The sequence below is a fragment of the Pseudochaenichthys georgianus genome, chromosome 22 (assembly GCF_902827115.2).
Source record: "Pseudochaenichthys georgianus chromosome 22, fPseGeo1.2, whole genome shotgun sequence".
Taxonomy (NCBI): domain Eukaryota; kingdom Metazoa; phylum Chordata; class Actinopteri; order Perciformes; family Channichthyidae; genus Pseudochaenichthys; species Pseudochaenichthys georgianus.
Genome location: NC_047524.1, coordinates 21,660,301 through 21,675,709, shown reverse-complemented (window position 1 = coordinate 21,675,709; position 15,409 = coordinate 21,660,301). Strand labels below are relative to the sequence as shown.

Genomic DNA, 15,409 nt, shown 5'->3' with positions numbered 1-15,409 from the left:
GTGAGCCCAGTGGCCGTCTGCGAGACAGCGAGACACCGCGGAACTCGGCCTGGGCACACACACACACACCCGCAGCCTGGCTGGGAGTTTGTGTGTGTGCCCAGGCTGAGTTCCGTGGTGTCTGACCCCACACCAGTGAGCCAGCTCACAGTGTCCCGCTCCTCGCAGCAGCGAGCCTCGTCCCGCCGAGTGTGTGTGGGTGTGAGGAAGTCCGCGGATTGATCCAAACGTAACGGCTCCGCGGACGTTACGTTACGTCACTATACCCGAAATACGTCACTATACCCAGGAAGAAAACAATGTAAAAAGATAAATCTCCAACGAGGCGTTCTGGGGCAGCATAGACTGGTATTTTCTGTGTTAGAGTTGTACTCGCTACAGGGTGTACTTTGAGGGTTTGTGACTCTGCAGACCGTTTACATGCAGAAAAACCTTCATAACTCACAAGGGGACGGGTAATAACCAGAAAAGCATGACATGGGACCTTTAAAGACCCACATTAAGTCGAAGTCAAATATAAAGTTGCTCTGTAAACAACGTCTGTAAAATATCAATCAAAAACACATTTATTTTTTAAATGAATTTATTACGTTATTATTTGAACAAACATGTAATCCGTCATTCCCCTGTCAGTGATCTATTAATTTTACCCAGAAAAGCCTGGTTGAATATGAGCTCTATAAATCAATCAGTGATCATCCCTCTGGCGTTTAATAATGATGATTGAGATACCGCGGAAGTGATGGATTACAGATGCAGATGATGAGTTAGTGCTATGGGCTCTATAAATAGCCACCGCCCGGTAATGACAGCTGTTCCCGTGCTGATGGAGAACCTCGTTGAAGCAACACAATCTGGGATGTTTTAGTTCCTCCTCATCGTTCTTCACCTTGATGGGTCTAATAAGTGATGGAGCAGGCAAAAGTATCAACATATTAAGGGTGTTTCGACTTCGATTTACTGCAAACTGTAGAGTTCAAGCTTGTGCCGAGCGCTACAGTTTTTTACAGATTTATAAAAAAGAATCAGAATACCTTTATTAGTCCCACAGAGGGGAATTGTACGTTACAGCAGAAAAAGAGCCACAGACAGCTTAATGTTACATGCATTAAAAAGTAATCCGTTCAAAAACAAGTTATGATATAATAAAAAATATAATAAAAAATAAAAGGTCACACAATTTACAAAATACACATCCTGTAACAGTTCTTAGGATTTAGCAGCCAGGTATATTACACAGTTATTAACGGCATATATATATATACATGTGGTTTTATCAATCTGGCGAAAACAATGCCTATATTTTTGTCTTAATGTGTAGAGACAGTTTTAGTTGAGATTCCTTATGATCTGGCCCTGTGATTCAGGCACTAAAAATAAATACTGAGATATTCTGCTACGTAACAAATGTAATACTGCAATGTAGAAATACTCTGTTACAGGTCAAACTCCTGCATTCAATACCTTACTTAAAGAGGACATACTTTGCTCATTTCAGGTTTCATAATTGTATTTTTTGCCTCTACTGTGACACGCTTCAATAATCAAAAAGCCTATAACGTACGATGTGTTGGAGCGTTAGCCAATAGTAGCGTGAGTGTTACATAGTGATGTCACTATAGAAGGGAAGTTTAAAAAAAAAAAAAAAAAAAAAAAGGAGTCCAATGGAGGTGTTTCAGGGGGAGTGAATGGGTGAGAAACTTCCTCTGGAGGGAACTTTGGAAGCCCTTGCAGATCATTTACATGTACAAACATCTTTATCAAACACTACAGGAAAGGGAAAACCCCTATTTATTTTAGGACATCTTTAAGTAGTTCATCCTCTTAATCTAAAAATAATACATTTTAGCTTATTTGTCGATAATATTCTACTCTAATAATCGGAATCTGGGGAGTAAAATATATTTGCCATTGACATGTAGTAGAGTAGATATATAAAGTAGCAGACAATAGAAATGGTAAAAAGTTAATCATTTTAATAACTGTACACTACTTGACAAATTGCACTACTTTTCACCACTGGAGCCAGAAGGTGCTTAGCTTAGTTCAGCTAAATGTACCTTGGCTTAGCATAATGAATGAAAGCAGTTAAAGCAGCTAGCCTTTCTCCAAAAACAAAAATCTGCCTACTAGCACCTCATTTTCAAAGGGTTACTTTAGCAGTTATAGGGAAAGATGCATATTTGGAACTCTACAATTACTGTAGCTCACCCCAGTAAATATAGTTAAATACTGGATGGAAGAGTGATGATTTACACTCTCCCGTCCTCACCCATTCCCTCCCTCCCCTCCCTTGTTCCCAGGCCAACAACAACGCAGCGGTGTGCCTGCTCTACCTGGGCTGTCTGAAGGAGTCCCTGGGCCAGCTGGAGGGCCTGGTGCAGCAGGACCCCGCCCTCTACCTCCACGAGAGCGTCCTCTTCAACCTGACCACTATGTACGAGCTGGAGTCGTCCCGCAGCACCCAGAAGAAGCAGGCTCTGCTGGAGGCCGTGGCCTGCAGGGAGGGGGACAGCTTCAACACGCAGTGCCTCAAGCTGGTGTGAGAGGACACACACATCAGCATCACGTGTGACCGGAATACAGCAGCAGGAGTAGAATGTTTAGAGGAGTGGACATTTGGAGAAAGAAAGTGAGTGTGTGAAAGAACTGGTTTTATTTCTACAAAACAGAAGTGGAAAGCCCAAAGACATTTCTCTTCATGTCATGGCACTTCTCTCCTTTTGAAAGGTGACCCTGTAATGGTGGTGGAATGACATTCCGGAAAAGAAATGACCCTACATTAGTGTGGAAGTAGTTTTATTTTACAGTTAAAGGAACAGCTTGACATTTAGAGAAATACGCTAGATGAGAATATCCATACCACCCGTGTTTGCACCCTTAATATTAAGCTAACTAAAAATGTCTGTGATAATGCAATTGCAATATAGAAACCTTTTTAAAGTTAGATCAACAGGAAGTTATTTATAGACAATGCATTCATTACATTTGAATGACAGTGATCAGGAAATGCTAACCAGCTTTTTGCCTCATTGTAGAAAGACTTGTTTGTTTTCCAGTGACAGCAATGTTAATATGTATTAAGCTAACCTTGTAATGTCACTCGAGAAAGAAAAAAAACACATTTTATAGGCTAGCCATTTTCCCCTCATTGCTTTCTTTGTGCTAATTTAAGCTAACAAGCTGCTAGCGTCATAGCTAGCATGTGGTATAGTTATTCTCCTCTACATATAGTAGGCTACTTAAGTATTTCTCAAAATGTTACTCAACATTTCTATCAAAGATTTTCTGGACACTGAGGAATTATGAGCATTAAGCGTTGTGAGATTGGAAGCGAGACCTCAGATGAACATTGCACTACAGATCGGCAGTGGTTTTAAGGGAGCTGCAGACTCATAATGTGAGTCCTGACACGGGCATTATCCTGAGCTTCAGTATGCTTAAAGACTAATAAAGTACCACAGAGGTCCAAAGCTTCCTCCCCAGCAGACACCTGTACTGCTGGATTAACAGTCCAACACCACTCCATTTCAGCTGCCAGCTTTATTAACTCAGAACATAGATAAGCCCTTCTGATTGCATCCCATCCTGTTCACTCAACTGTAAAATATTAAGAATCAAAATGTGTACATATCAGATTTTTTTTCCTTCTTCTGTGATTATATAAAAATGATTGTCTTGTTAAATCTTTTATTGATTTGTCCTATGGATATTTAACTATCACTGTTTACATATGTGTTTGATCATATTTATGTATATTAAATTGTGTTTTATCTGAAATAAAAAACGTATTTTAAAATCAATGTCTCGTCAGATCATAAAGAAACAAAGCACATGTTGTAAATAGCAGTAGCTTTATTATCCATACAACAAAAATGTATATAAATCTGTCAGAAACCACTCCATTGGTGCAGAGAAGAACTTCAAGTGACATCTCTAAATTCTGATTTAAAGGTTTGAATATAAAATCAGTAAATAATGCAGATTAGTGGAATATTTCAACATGCTTCTCTGAGATTACGAGGCACTCGAGATTGTCCTCTGCTAAAACAAGTGACGAATGACCCCTTTGAAATGTTACATAAGTTATTGTCAGTCATTCCATTTTAATGTAGCTGCTTACTATGATGCTAATCATAATCAATCATGTCTTTAATGACATCCACTTAAACACACAGTGGCAGAACTTCAGTGTTAGTATTATTAGATCTCAGTGCTGCGTTTGACACTGTTGACCATAGCATATTACTAGACCGACTGGAAAACTGGGTGGGACTTTCGGAAACAGTTCTAAATTGGTTTAAATCCTACTTAAAGGATAGAAACAACTTTGTTTCTATAGGTAATTACACATCTGAGTTGACAAATATGACATGTGGGGTTCCTCAAGGCTCCATCTTGGGGCCTCTTCTCTTTAACATCTACATGCTACCACTGGCTCAGATAATGAAGAACAACAAAATAAGTTACCATAGCTATGCAGATGATACACAAATTTACGTAACAATTTCACCAGGAGACTATGCTCCAATTCAAACACTGAGTAAGTGCATTGAACAAATCAATGACTGGATTTGTCAGAACTTTCTCCAATTAAACAAAGATAAAACTGAGGTACTCTGACCTGAGTTTCAACAGTCACATTAAAACAGTTACTAAATCAGCCTACTATCACCTAAAGAATATATCTAGGATTAAAAGACTAATGTCACAGCAGGATTTGGAAAAACTTGTCCATGCCTTTATCTTCAGTAGACTCGACTACTGCAATGGTGTCTTCACAGGTCTCACTAAAAAATCTATTAGAAAGCTGCAGTTGATTCAGAACGCCACTGCTCGAGTCCTCACTAACACTAAGAAAGTGGATCACATCACTCCTGTTCTGAAGTCTTTACACTGGCTTCCTGTGTGTCAAAGAATAGATTTCAAAATATTGCTGCTGGTTTATAAAGCACTGAATGGTTTAGGCCCAAAATACATTTCTGACCTCCTGCTAACTATGAACCATCCAGATCTCTCAGGTCTTCAGGGACTGGTCAGCTTTCTGTCCCCAGAGTCAGAACTAAACATGGTAAAGCAGCGTTCAGTTATTATGCTCCAATATCTGGAACAAACTCCCAGAAACCTGCAGGTCCGCTGCAACTCTGACTACTTTTAAATCAGGCTGAAGACTTTCCTTTTTGTCGCTGCTTTTAATTGAACTATTCATATCTTAAACTGCACTGGTAACTTTATCCATGTACTTTTTCTTGTAATGTTTAATTGAACTATTCATATTTTAGACTGCACTGTAACTTTTATCCATGTATCTTTCCTTAATGTTTATTTTATTAGCTTTTCTTTTTTAATGCTTAATGTCTTTCATTTTTTTTTGTAAAGCACTTTGAATTGCCTTGCGTTGAAAATTGCTATATAAATAAACTTGCCTTGCCTTGCCTAATCCTCCTTTTGTGGTTGCTTTGACAATAATCAATTTAAGCTAGGATAACATTTCACAGTTTAGCAAAGCTATAGCTTTTTAGCTAGATGTAAATCTAGATGTAGTCATGTAAACCAAAATGTAAATAGAGTAAGATGGAGGAACCTGTGGGTGCATCCTTTATGTGGTTGGGTAGGGTATGTCAGTACACAGAATATAAAACACATTACGATCTAATCATGCGTTTCATCTGCAGAATCATAACTACTAACAGAAAAGTAGAAGGATTCACTGGAAAGAGAAAACCCACATCCACGATTTTCTAAATCTAGGAAGCATCTTGGTGCATGATTTTGGCTAGAGGAGATCTTAAATCATCCACAGTATGATTCTTAACATTCTAACTGTAAACTCTACAGAATCACAATAAAGGCCCTGATTCTGGTGGCAAAGGTGTTCATATTTGATCCACGTTTCGATGAATGGCACAGTCCCCTCTCAGCATCCCTGCAGAGATGTCACATACTTCTTGCGGATGTCAGAGTCATCAGCGGGCCGGTTATACGCTTTCCACACCGGCTCCCCCACAAACAGCCTCATGGCTTTGGTGTAGTTCTGTAGAGACAAACAGAGAGCAGGTCAGTCAGAAGGACAGCTCTGCTTCCCCATGTTAGAAAGAGGGTTAGGCTCTAAATGTAGTGTTAGTTAACAGTGAGGTAATAGTAGCTGAAAATGCATGTGTTTGGGAAGTAGTAAGCATACATAAGAAATGACAAGTTGTTAGAATGTATGGACAGACAATGTGATGCAGTTTTCTATTGTTCTCTGTATTGTTTTCTCTGTTCCAGGTTCCTTCATTCACCATCGGGCTATGTGATGATAAAATATGTTTTCTTCAAGAATTCAAGGTAACACCAGGTGATAAACAAATGGTAATTTTGCAGGTAATGTATTCCTTTTTTTGCAGTTTAAAAAAGGAATTCAGGATTAGAAACCAACACCCTAAAAGAAAGAAAAAAAGGACACAGTTAATCTCTCAAGGTGAACTTCCTGTAAGTGGGAAATAAATAAAAACAAAGCTTCACATGCCAGTTGCAACAGTTATTACAGCTCTGATAGTACTAACACATCCCATAGTCGCCACACTTAGACAAAAGAGAAATGCATGTAGAATATTGGTAAATGAAATGCATTAATAATGACACATTTCATATGTTTGGTAATATAAATGCTGTTTGCTAACTTTTGTTTATATAATGCTGTTTGAAACACACCAGGCGGATGGCTATCGATATTCTCTGTACTCTTAATCTTTTCAAATGTATTATTTCATTTCTCCACAGGCCTTGTTGAAATTCTAGCTCATCTACAGCTCCTAATATAAGCAAAATGCAGGTAACTACTTGCAATGGTACTACTTGCCCATGACATTTATGCAGGATACGTACAGTCTCATCCAGGGTGAAGCGGTGGTAGATGCCGGCCGGCAGGGTGATCAGGTCTCCTTTTCTCATGGCGATCCGGATCCACCGCTCCTCCTGGTCCCTGACGTCGAAGTAGGCCTGGCCGTCCAGGATGTAGCGAATCTCATCATCCAGGTGCAGGTGCTCCTCGAAGAAACTCTTCAGCTGAGCGCAGACATAAAGCGAGAAATAGGCCTGAATTAGTGGTGGTTTCGAGACAGTTCAAGTACTAGCTGTCCTAATGTGTTATAGCCGTCACCACTGACTGAGAACAATGGTCTTTTAAATGTCATAAACCACTGTAGAGCATTATACTAATTTCCACAGGTCATAAAATCTTCTAATGCAGTGCAGACATTTAACTTCAATCTAGTTCAAATGAAGAGTCCTTTCTGACTATTCAACAGTTTCATTATTAGAGGAAAGCGTCTGGTTTAAAATGCACAGGTATTACAATGCTTTGTTACCTTTTCCTCATAGTTAGGAAGTGTGTCCTTGTGAATGGAGATTATGTCCAGATAGGAATAGCCCTGGTCTTTACGGATCTCCTCCAGCTCTGGGTCTGTTTCGTAGATATCAGCATTCAGCTGCAAGAAAAACACAACAGCTTTGATCAGTAAACAATTGTAACCAAAATCATTTACGATCATTTGTTACACATCACAACAGCAAATCCCATGCTAGCAGTCTGGGAGTCTTATGTAATGGTAATAGATTCGTTAGAATAATGAATGGGGCTGGCTAGCAGTATGAAATAAACTGCAGTAACTTGAAAAGAACAACTAATTTCTGTGTTTTTTTTACCACATGACAGATTCTAATGCTTGGCCACTGGTTATAATATCTATAAAGAATCTAAATCTGGGGGGATCTAGTAGGATTTGCAGTAGTTTCATGTATTAACATTAATTAATTAACAGTAATACATTTTCCACATTTCTACTTTATTCTCGAAATTGCATTAAAACCTGAATATAACTTTATTCTCCTCATTTCGACTTCTTTTTTTCTTTTTCTTTCTTAACATTTCAATTGTATTCTCAACAGTTTGACTTTATTCTTGTGATGGTTTAACTTCGAATGTATCACTATAGTTGTTCATATTTATTCTCGACATTTAGGCATCTCTCTCGAAATGCAAAAACAAAACATCTCTTTATGTTTGTTATGCTTGTCCCAAACGCCCATAGCTTACTGGTATGAATATACAGTCTATGGTATGAACTCAATAGTTTAATAACTACAAAAACAATATCGTTTTTTGTCCCTAGGAAGTCGCTGAAAAACACAATCTTTTTGTAACCTGAATAACTGTTCACAGACATTCTGTTAGGGATTCAACTCGGCGTCAAATCACAGTTGTACTTGTTTAACTTAATCTGTTCACTGTTATGTTGGAACCATAGGTTGGAACCTGAAGGCAGCAGCTGAGCTGACAGGCTGTAACGTTCACGTACCTTCCAGTGAAACACCCCGAGCTGCCGTAGTTCTTCCAGAGAGACGGGCTGGTCCGGGGTCAGTTTGTGAGGCTTCCTCTGGTCCTCCTCAGAGCTGTCCATGAACCAGGCTACTAAACCCATTCTTATTAATGCTGGACTTCTGCAGAAAACACACGCACACAACTTCTCTTCTTCTTCTTCTTCTTCTTCTTCTTCGTGGGACTAACTGGCGGGTATAAATCACACTAAAAGTCAGATAGCGCCACCTACTGTATCGGAATGTGATGTGAGTTATGGCTTTATCTTTTCTGAAAACTGTGACTGTAAAGAAAGAAAGAAAAATCAGAGAAAGAAATAAATAAAGAGAGAGAAAGAAAGGAAGAAAGGCAATTTAAGATTGACACACTATTTTCTATCATATCTGTATTATAATTGACCAACCCCTGTCTAATTTCCCTGTACTGCGTGTCAGACTGCAGCTTCACCAACGTTAGTTGTAATTGTATTATTCATTCTTTTAAATGTTTTTGTTTTTGGTATACAAACACACACACACACACACACACACACACACACACACACACACACACACACACACACACACACACACACACACACACACACATAACACATGCTGCTTTAATGTTAGCATTACTTAATCAGTGGGTTTGGTGACGAGGAGGCATGCAAACAGGTATGCTAATGTGCATGATAACTCTAAAGTTATGATATACAATTAACTTTGGGGTAGCCAAATTACAAACACACATGGTCATTTAATTTGATTAGTTTGCTACCAGAGACGTTAGTCTGGTGAAGTGGGACCAGAGTGAGTAGTTACTGCTCTCATGTGTTCATTGTGAAAAACTACAACTCTTAGAGTAAAAATTATTCAAAAATATCAACTAAAACGTATTACTTAATATTTCATTATGTGGTGAACATTTAAAGAAAAAGTGTCATTTAATACACATTTGAAAATATCTTATATATACTTATACTATCATATACTATGCCAAAATGAAATATAAATGCCATTAAAAGTACTAATATAGTTTGCAAAAAAAGTTGTGCTATAGTATGTCATAACAAATTGCATGGTGTTTAAAAAAATAACAGCTTTATAGTATAGTAGGCTATGCCATAAAATAAACAAATATGAAACAAATATGACCTAAATAGTTTTTTTAAATCATGGCATCAATACAATGACATTATTTATGTCATGTCAATACAATGGCATTATTTATTTAAAACTGATCTTAAGACAAATCCACTGAATTCAATATGACATGACTACAATATGATATGGTATTTTAATAATAATGCCATGTTGTCTTACTAACGACTAAAAAAAACGAAACACAAAAAACGAGTTTTTAAATAGAGGCTTGTAATAATTCAACATAAAGTAGATTTTATTATAATATTTACAGGTGTCAACCTTATTTCAGCCCACTTTAAATTATGATAGACATTGACACACTCACCTTTATGTGTTGCAAGACTGTTATTTATACCAAAACCTGCTTCTACAGCTCAATAAAACACCTAAGCCAAACAAGCTAAGTTTGGCTAATGTGCTTTCTATAAAGCAAATAATTACATACCATTCTATTTCTGGCACCACAGGGAGCCATGGACCGACAAATATCATGAGCTATTTTAAGCATCTCATATTTAATTATTTAAGCATCTGATGACCACAGGTCAGGTAGTGTGTTGCCATAATTAATTAAGGAAGAAATCCTATTAACTCTATTCATGCCGTGCTAGATTTACACTGAAAAAACTGAAACGCTGACCTTAATTAAATGTATTTTGTCAACACATTTCACATAACTGTATTAAGTTATTAATATTAAAGGTCCCATGACATGCTTTTCCGGTTATTACCCGTCCCCTTGTGTGTTATGTAGATTTGTATCACCCAGACCCCACGCAGCATTCTCATCTGTTCGTCATTACTGGTGTCATTTTCTGGTTGCTAACAAACGCCATTGTAACACAAACACTGATGTCCCTCTATAACAGTGGTGGACTCATCAGAAAAGAGTGGGCTCATAGGGAGGGGGGGGCAGAAGCTCCAACAAGGCGTTTAGGACAGAGTGAAATTCAGTGAATACACATACTATACAGAGATGCTGTATGAGAAACCAATGTGAGTTTGGAAAATTGCACAATATAAAACTATTCTAGTAGACCTCAACAATAGAACTATGATCAGTAGAAATGGCCATGTCATGGGACCGTTAAGTTTAATTAAAACAAATGTTGGTTCAACTTAATATTATTGCCCTCAACTAGCCTAATACAGTAATGTGAAGGTTGTTGACAAATGTAATAAAAGGCAACGGTTCAGGTGTGTCAGGGCCTGCAGTTGTGCGCCCGCAAATCCGTTGAGTGCGCTTAAGACCTTCCTTTTTGATAAAGCTTATAGTTAGGGCTGATTAGATTCAGCCCCTAGTTTTGCTGATATAGGCTTAGTTGTCGGGGGGACATCTACTTCTTCCTTCTCTCTGTCTATACCCGTGTACACTCATGTTCCGATTAACCCAGCTTCCCCAAATGTCTTTCTTTTTGGTGTCTATATACGCTGGGATCCGGAGTCATGGATGATCCTGCGGTCCTGTGTCCTGGATCGCGAGCGCTGGATCTTGAGTCGTGGCTGTGGTCCTGGATCATAGGTCCTGGATGGATATCCTCGTGGATTCATCTTCCTATTATACACACATGCATTTCCAAACATTTGGACTACCTATGTTGCAAATGTATTATCTTTTCAATTTACACACGGCATCTATTGCACGTCTGTCCGTCCTGGGAGAGGGATCCCTCCTCTGTGCTCTCCCTGAGGTTTCTCCCATTTTTCCCTTTAAACTGGGTTTTCTTTGGAAGTTTTTCCTTGTACGATGTGAGGGTCTAAGGACAGAGGGTGTCGTATTGTCATACTGATATTCTGTACACACTGTGAAGACCACTGAGACAAATGTAACATTTGTGATATTGGGCTATATAAATAAACATTGATTGATTGATTGATTGATTGTTTGGATCAGAGGTTTATTTTTATTCAAAGCTTTTTTCTTCTGTTAAGAGGCTCTTGTGAAAATGTATGTGTATAGATTCATCTGCAAAAATGTGTAGCCATCGTAATCATTTATATGTCAGAGTAATAAACAAAATTGGTGGAGGCAAGACCTTAAATGTAGGATAAGTATGACTCAGGCCTATGCAACCTATGTTTACTATTCTTTGTGTTCCTTTCCTAAGAAGCTACATTTTAACTTTCATAATCTAGCCAAATTAACTATATAAAGCTTGTTTATACTTCTAATTTAATCCAAGTAATGTGTATTACACACTGGTGTATTCAAATGTATTTTCATGAAAGGCAATTTGGCTTTTTAAATCCCTAATTTATTCATACAACCGGTTTTGTATTTGTGTGATGTAATGATTGTACTTTACAAATAGTATGACGCAGCTTCTTCAGTGTGTCCTGAGGTGGGAATCACAAGGCGAGACACAGACAGAGGGGATCGAACATTTATTTACCCTTATTAAAAGTTACAATAAAACCATTAACATCCTCAAACGATAGCAAAATAAAAAGAGAACCAAAAATATTGGCCAAAACATATTTACAGAGACAGTTTGCAGATAAAAAGCTCACATTTTGTACACAACCCCAACATCATAAACTCTGAAATGTGAACACTGCAATGCTCAAGAAGCTTGAATGTGGTTTTAGCCAGAAAAATAATCAAAAAGCACGAACAAAGACATTGCTCTTTTTCCATCTCCCCTTCCTCGGTTTTTACTTTTCTATACATGACAAAATACTTGAAATTTGGGGCTAAAACAAAGGAATGTAGAATTCTAAAAGTTAATGAGATCTTTTGAAAGGTTTATGTGTCCATATAACAGTCATTTTGAGTGAAGGAGATGGTCTGCCTCGATCCGCAACAGTGACAATTTTTTAGATCCCAAAAAGATGAGAAAGAAAAACAAAATGTTATAGGGCTGCCACGCTGTTAAAAAGGATGCTTCTCCATGAATTGGGAAAATAAGTCAGTATTCCTGATTCGCTCCACATCCAATCCATTACCTTTGCCACACGCCTGTCCCTGTGTGTACCATGAGGGGGCGACACACGCCGACGCTTTCATCATGAGAGGGCCCGGTGAGATTCCGTCTGTCGAAGAACTAATAAAAAGGCAGTGAACTGGTGGTTGAATCAGCAAACGTGATATATCCTTTGTCTTCTCTTCTAGTTTTGTTTATAACTTTAAGAACGTGGCACAAGTCTCTCATATATATATTTATATACTTTAATCTTGGAAAATCAGTTCAGGTGCTGTGGCGGGGCGCAGTCACTCTGCCTTGGCCTCGCCCTCAGAGGCTGCAGGTGTCGTGTCCTCGGCGGGGGGGGCGGCGGCCTCCTCGGCGGGGGCAGCCTCTGTGGTGGGGGCCTCCTCTGCAGCCTTGGCCTCTCCCTCGGGTGCAGCCTCAGCAGCGGGGGCAGCGACCTCCTCCTCTTTGGCCTCGGCGGCCGGCGTCTGCTCTTTGGTTTCCTTGGCTGCGTGGCCGTTCTCCTCTGGCTTCTCCTCGGTCGTGGGGGAGGCCACCTCCTCCTTGGCCTCCTCGCTGCCCTTCTTGGTCTTCTTCAGCGAGATACCCTTGAATTTGAAGGAGTTCTTCAGGGAGAACTTCTTCTTCTTCTTGCACTCCTTGGCGGCATCACCTTCTGCTTTGGCGGCATCACCCTCGGCGGCAGGAGCGGGTTCGATGGCGTCCCCGGTGCCATTTTCTCCCTCCTTGGCTGGCTCGGCTGTTCCAGTTCCTTCAGCAGCAGCCACTTCCTCGCCGGGTTTGGCTGACACATCGCCGTTGGTTTTAACATGGCCGTTCTCCTGCAAAGAAAAAGTCTCATTAGTTGTAGGTTCACATAATCAAACTGGGTCAAACCAACACATTGCCCCTGGGGATGGAAAATCTCCAAAACATACAGATGGATAAACTGGTCAACTGTAAAACATTCAAAAATAAATCTAAAGAGATCTGGCATATGACAGATTAGCATTAGCCCATTTACTCCAATAGCTAATCCGTGTTATACTTGAGGAAAGCTGCTTGCCATGACAGTAGTTTAGAGAGGGGGAATTCAACAGCTGTTTGTATGACTCCGAGCAGACACATGGGGGCAGTAGTGCTGCATCTGAACGTCAACACAGCCAGCCAGTTGAGGAACAAAGGAATCCCCGTGAAACCTGCTCTCATCCGAGCTGCAGCTCAATATGCCCACTATACAGGCAGCGCAGACAAAGCCACTGTCAGAGCCAAGAGTCATATTCAATTCATCTACTGCACTTATAATGAGGGGAGGGGGGAGGGTCTATAAAGCGGGAGCATCAACCGATGAACGTTTTTATTCTTCAATCCCATAATTCATCTTCTGATTTAGGGTCAGACTAAAATAAGCGACTCGATTAACTCTCTAATAATCAGTAATTCGTCGATCGTATCGGGGCTTTTTGCCCTCCGAGTTTAACCAAGCGGAATGTAATTGACAGCAAACGCATACATATTTCAAATATGGGGTTAGACCTCTTCGCGCTTTGTTGCAACTCCGCAAAATGCCCCTCCAGCAGAGAGCATTTTTCAGCCTCTCAGCGACTCGCTCTTTTGTTCGACGTGAACAGCGACTACCTCCCCGGCTACAGTCAACTCATGAGAGAGAACACGGTCCGAACACACATTTCGACCCGAACCTGCCTTCCCTGCATCAAATGTGCGGGTAAATGGCCCCCCTGAGACCGACAGACGAAATTAACAAAAGGCTGGTCTGGCGCGCGCTGAGCGGGCACGAGCGTAGCCTCCGGGCGGTAGCTCTCTACTGGAGGTCCCCCGGGTTCAGACAACCTGTTATAGTTAATTCAAACTCTGCTCTAAAGTCGCTTTGCTAACAGAGGACTGGTTCCGCTCAAAGTCTGAAAGAGCAACAGCTCGGCACCCATCGCTACCACGAGCCCCGCCGTGGCACTCATGCTGCCGGTGGGCGTTGGGTGCCATGTGGCTCCCCACTGATGCTCGGCTTGTCAGGCCTGCTTTACTCACCTGGCCGTTGGCTTTGGCAGCAGCAGGGTCGGCGACGACGGCTTTCCCCTCAGCAGCTACTCCACCCTTGGACAACTGGGCTCCCATTTTTCTCCTTTAGATGTTTTGAACAAAAAAGAAAAACCTCGAAGTTTTTGAGATTTAAAGATCCAGCAGTAGGATGGGTAAGATCTTGCCAATGAAGTGAAAAATCCGACCAGATCTCCTTCTCGCTGTGTAGATTTGGAAACGAGAAGATCCTCCTTCAGTCTGTGTGGACCCCACGGCGGCTGAGCTCAAATTAAAGGATGTCGGTGAGTGATGAGGCTGAGTATTTCAACCGCGCCTCAAAATCGACCGGAGTCTCCTCCCATGGGCGTGGCAGCCGAGCTCTGTCCAATATGCAGCCGGGGGATGGGCTTCCTTCGCCCTGTGTCACTGCAACAGTCTGCTGCTCAGCTGGATGTTCAGCAATACTTTCCCCACTGTTTCACGTCTGCAATCTTTTTTAACGTTGTTCATTTGCTTGATCCCCACTTGTTGCCAGAACCTGAGCTCCTACAGGTCACAGGCAATTTACTCCGATTAAGCTTCATAATGATAGAGAAGAATACATATAGACATTTTATTTATTGGGATAAACCCCCCCTTGAGATGTACTATCTCGTTATCATGATGTATAACAGTGTTTTATTGACACCATAATGGGAAAACAATACCTTACATTTACATTACAATTATTCTATAAATCCACTGGTGAGCACAGCATGCACACCATAAACGTGTTTTAGCATCTAGTGGTTTCTAGACCACAAAGGGAAATAAAAAATACTTCTGAGTTTTTGTATGGCTTTTTTCTTGATGACTGGCCAGTCTTCATAACTCAGCTTAAAACATATAACCCCTGACCTTGCTGATCACAAGAGGAGCTTTGGACTCCCAAATAGTGCAGTGTCATTGCTGCGATTGTGGGATTTGCACGTCTGGCC

At 40.4% G+C, this 15,409-nt stretch overlaps 3 protein-coding genes across 4 annotated transcripts in view; 1 reads left to right on the top strand and 2 right to left on the bottom strand.

Moving 5' to 3' along the window:
* The window catches only part of trappc12 (trafficking protein particle complex subunit 12), a 36,281-nt gene extending 32,478 nt beyond the window's left edge, over positions 1-3,803 (top strand). For both annotated transcript variants that reach the window (XM_034111692.1, XM_034111693.2), the window contains exon 12: positions 2,304-3,803. In XM_034111692.1, coding sequence (XP_033967583.1) covers positions 2,304-2,546 — 243 coding nt within the window. In that variant the 3' untranslated portion in view covers positions 2,547-3,803. The remainder of the gene's footprint in view (positions 1-2,303) is intronic.
* Positions 3,804-3,835: 32 nt separating this feature from the next.
* Positions 3,836-8,531, bottom strand: adi1 (acireductone dioxygenase 1). The gene is made up of 4 exons (XM_034111696.2): positions 8,340-8,531; positions 7,350-7,469; positions 6,868-7,047; positions 3,836-6,034 (listed from the first exon to the last, which is right to left on the bottom strand). The coding sequence occupies exons 1-4, from the start codon at positions 8,460-8,462 to the stop codon at positions 5,918-5,920; spliced, it is 540 nt and encodes a 179-aa protein (XP_033967587.1). The 5' UTR covers positions 8,463-8,531; the 3' UTR covers positions 3,836-5,917.
* A 3,325-nt stretch (positions 8,532-11,856) lies between these two features.
* On the bottom strand, positions 11,857-14,738 carry marcksl1a (MARCKS-like 1a). Its single transcript, XM_034111806.2, has 2 exons — positions 14,442-14,738; positions 11,857-13,237 (listed from the first exon to the last, which is right to left on the bottom strand). The coding sequence occupies exons 1-2, from the start codon at positions 14,526-14,528 to the stop codon at positions 12,698-12,700; spliced, it is 627 nt and encodes a 208-aa protein (XP_033967697.1). The 5' UTR covers positions 14,529-14,738; the 3' UTR covers positions 11,857-12,697.
* Positions 14,739-15,409: the final 671 nt, after the last annotated feature.

Bases quoted from the DNA above. Each gene is read 5' to 3' on its own strand.
- adi1 (XM_034111696.2), bottom strand. From the start codon at position 8,462: ATGGGTTTAGTAGCCTGGTTCATGGACAGCTCTGAGGAGGACCAGAGG. The intron at 7,470-8,339 runs GTACGTGAACGT...TTTTTCTTGCAG, and splicing joins TCGGGGTGTTTCACTGGAAG to CTGAATGCTGATATCTACGA. The intron at 7,048-7,349 runs GTAACAAAGCAT...GTCTGCGCTCAG, and splicing joins TTCCTAACTATGAGGAAAAG to CTGAAGAGTTTCTTCGAGGA.
- marcksl1a (XM_034111806.2), bottom strand. From the start codon at position 14,528: ATGGGAGCCCAGTTGTCCAAGGGTGGAGTAGCTGCTGAGGGGAAAGCC. The intron at 13,238-14,441 runs GTGAGTAAAGCA...TTTTCTTTGCAG, and splicing joins CTGCCAAAGCCAACGGCCAG to GAGAACGGCCATGTTAAAAC.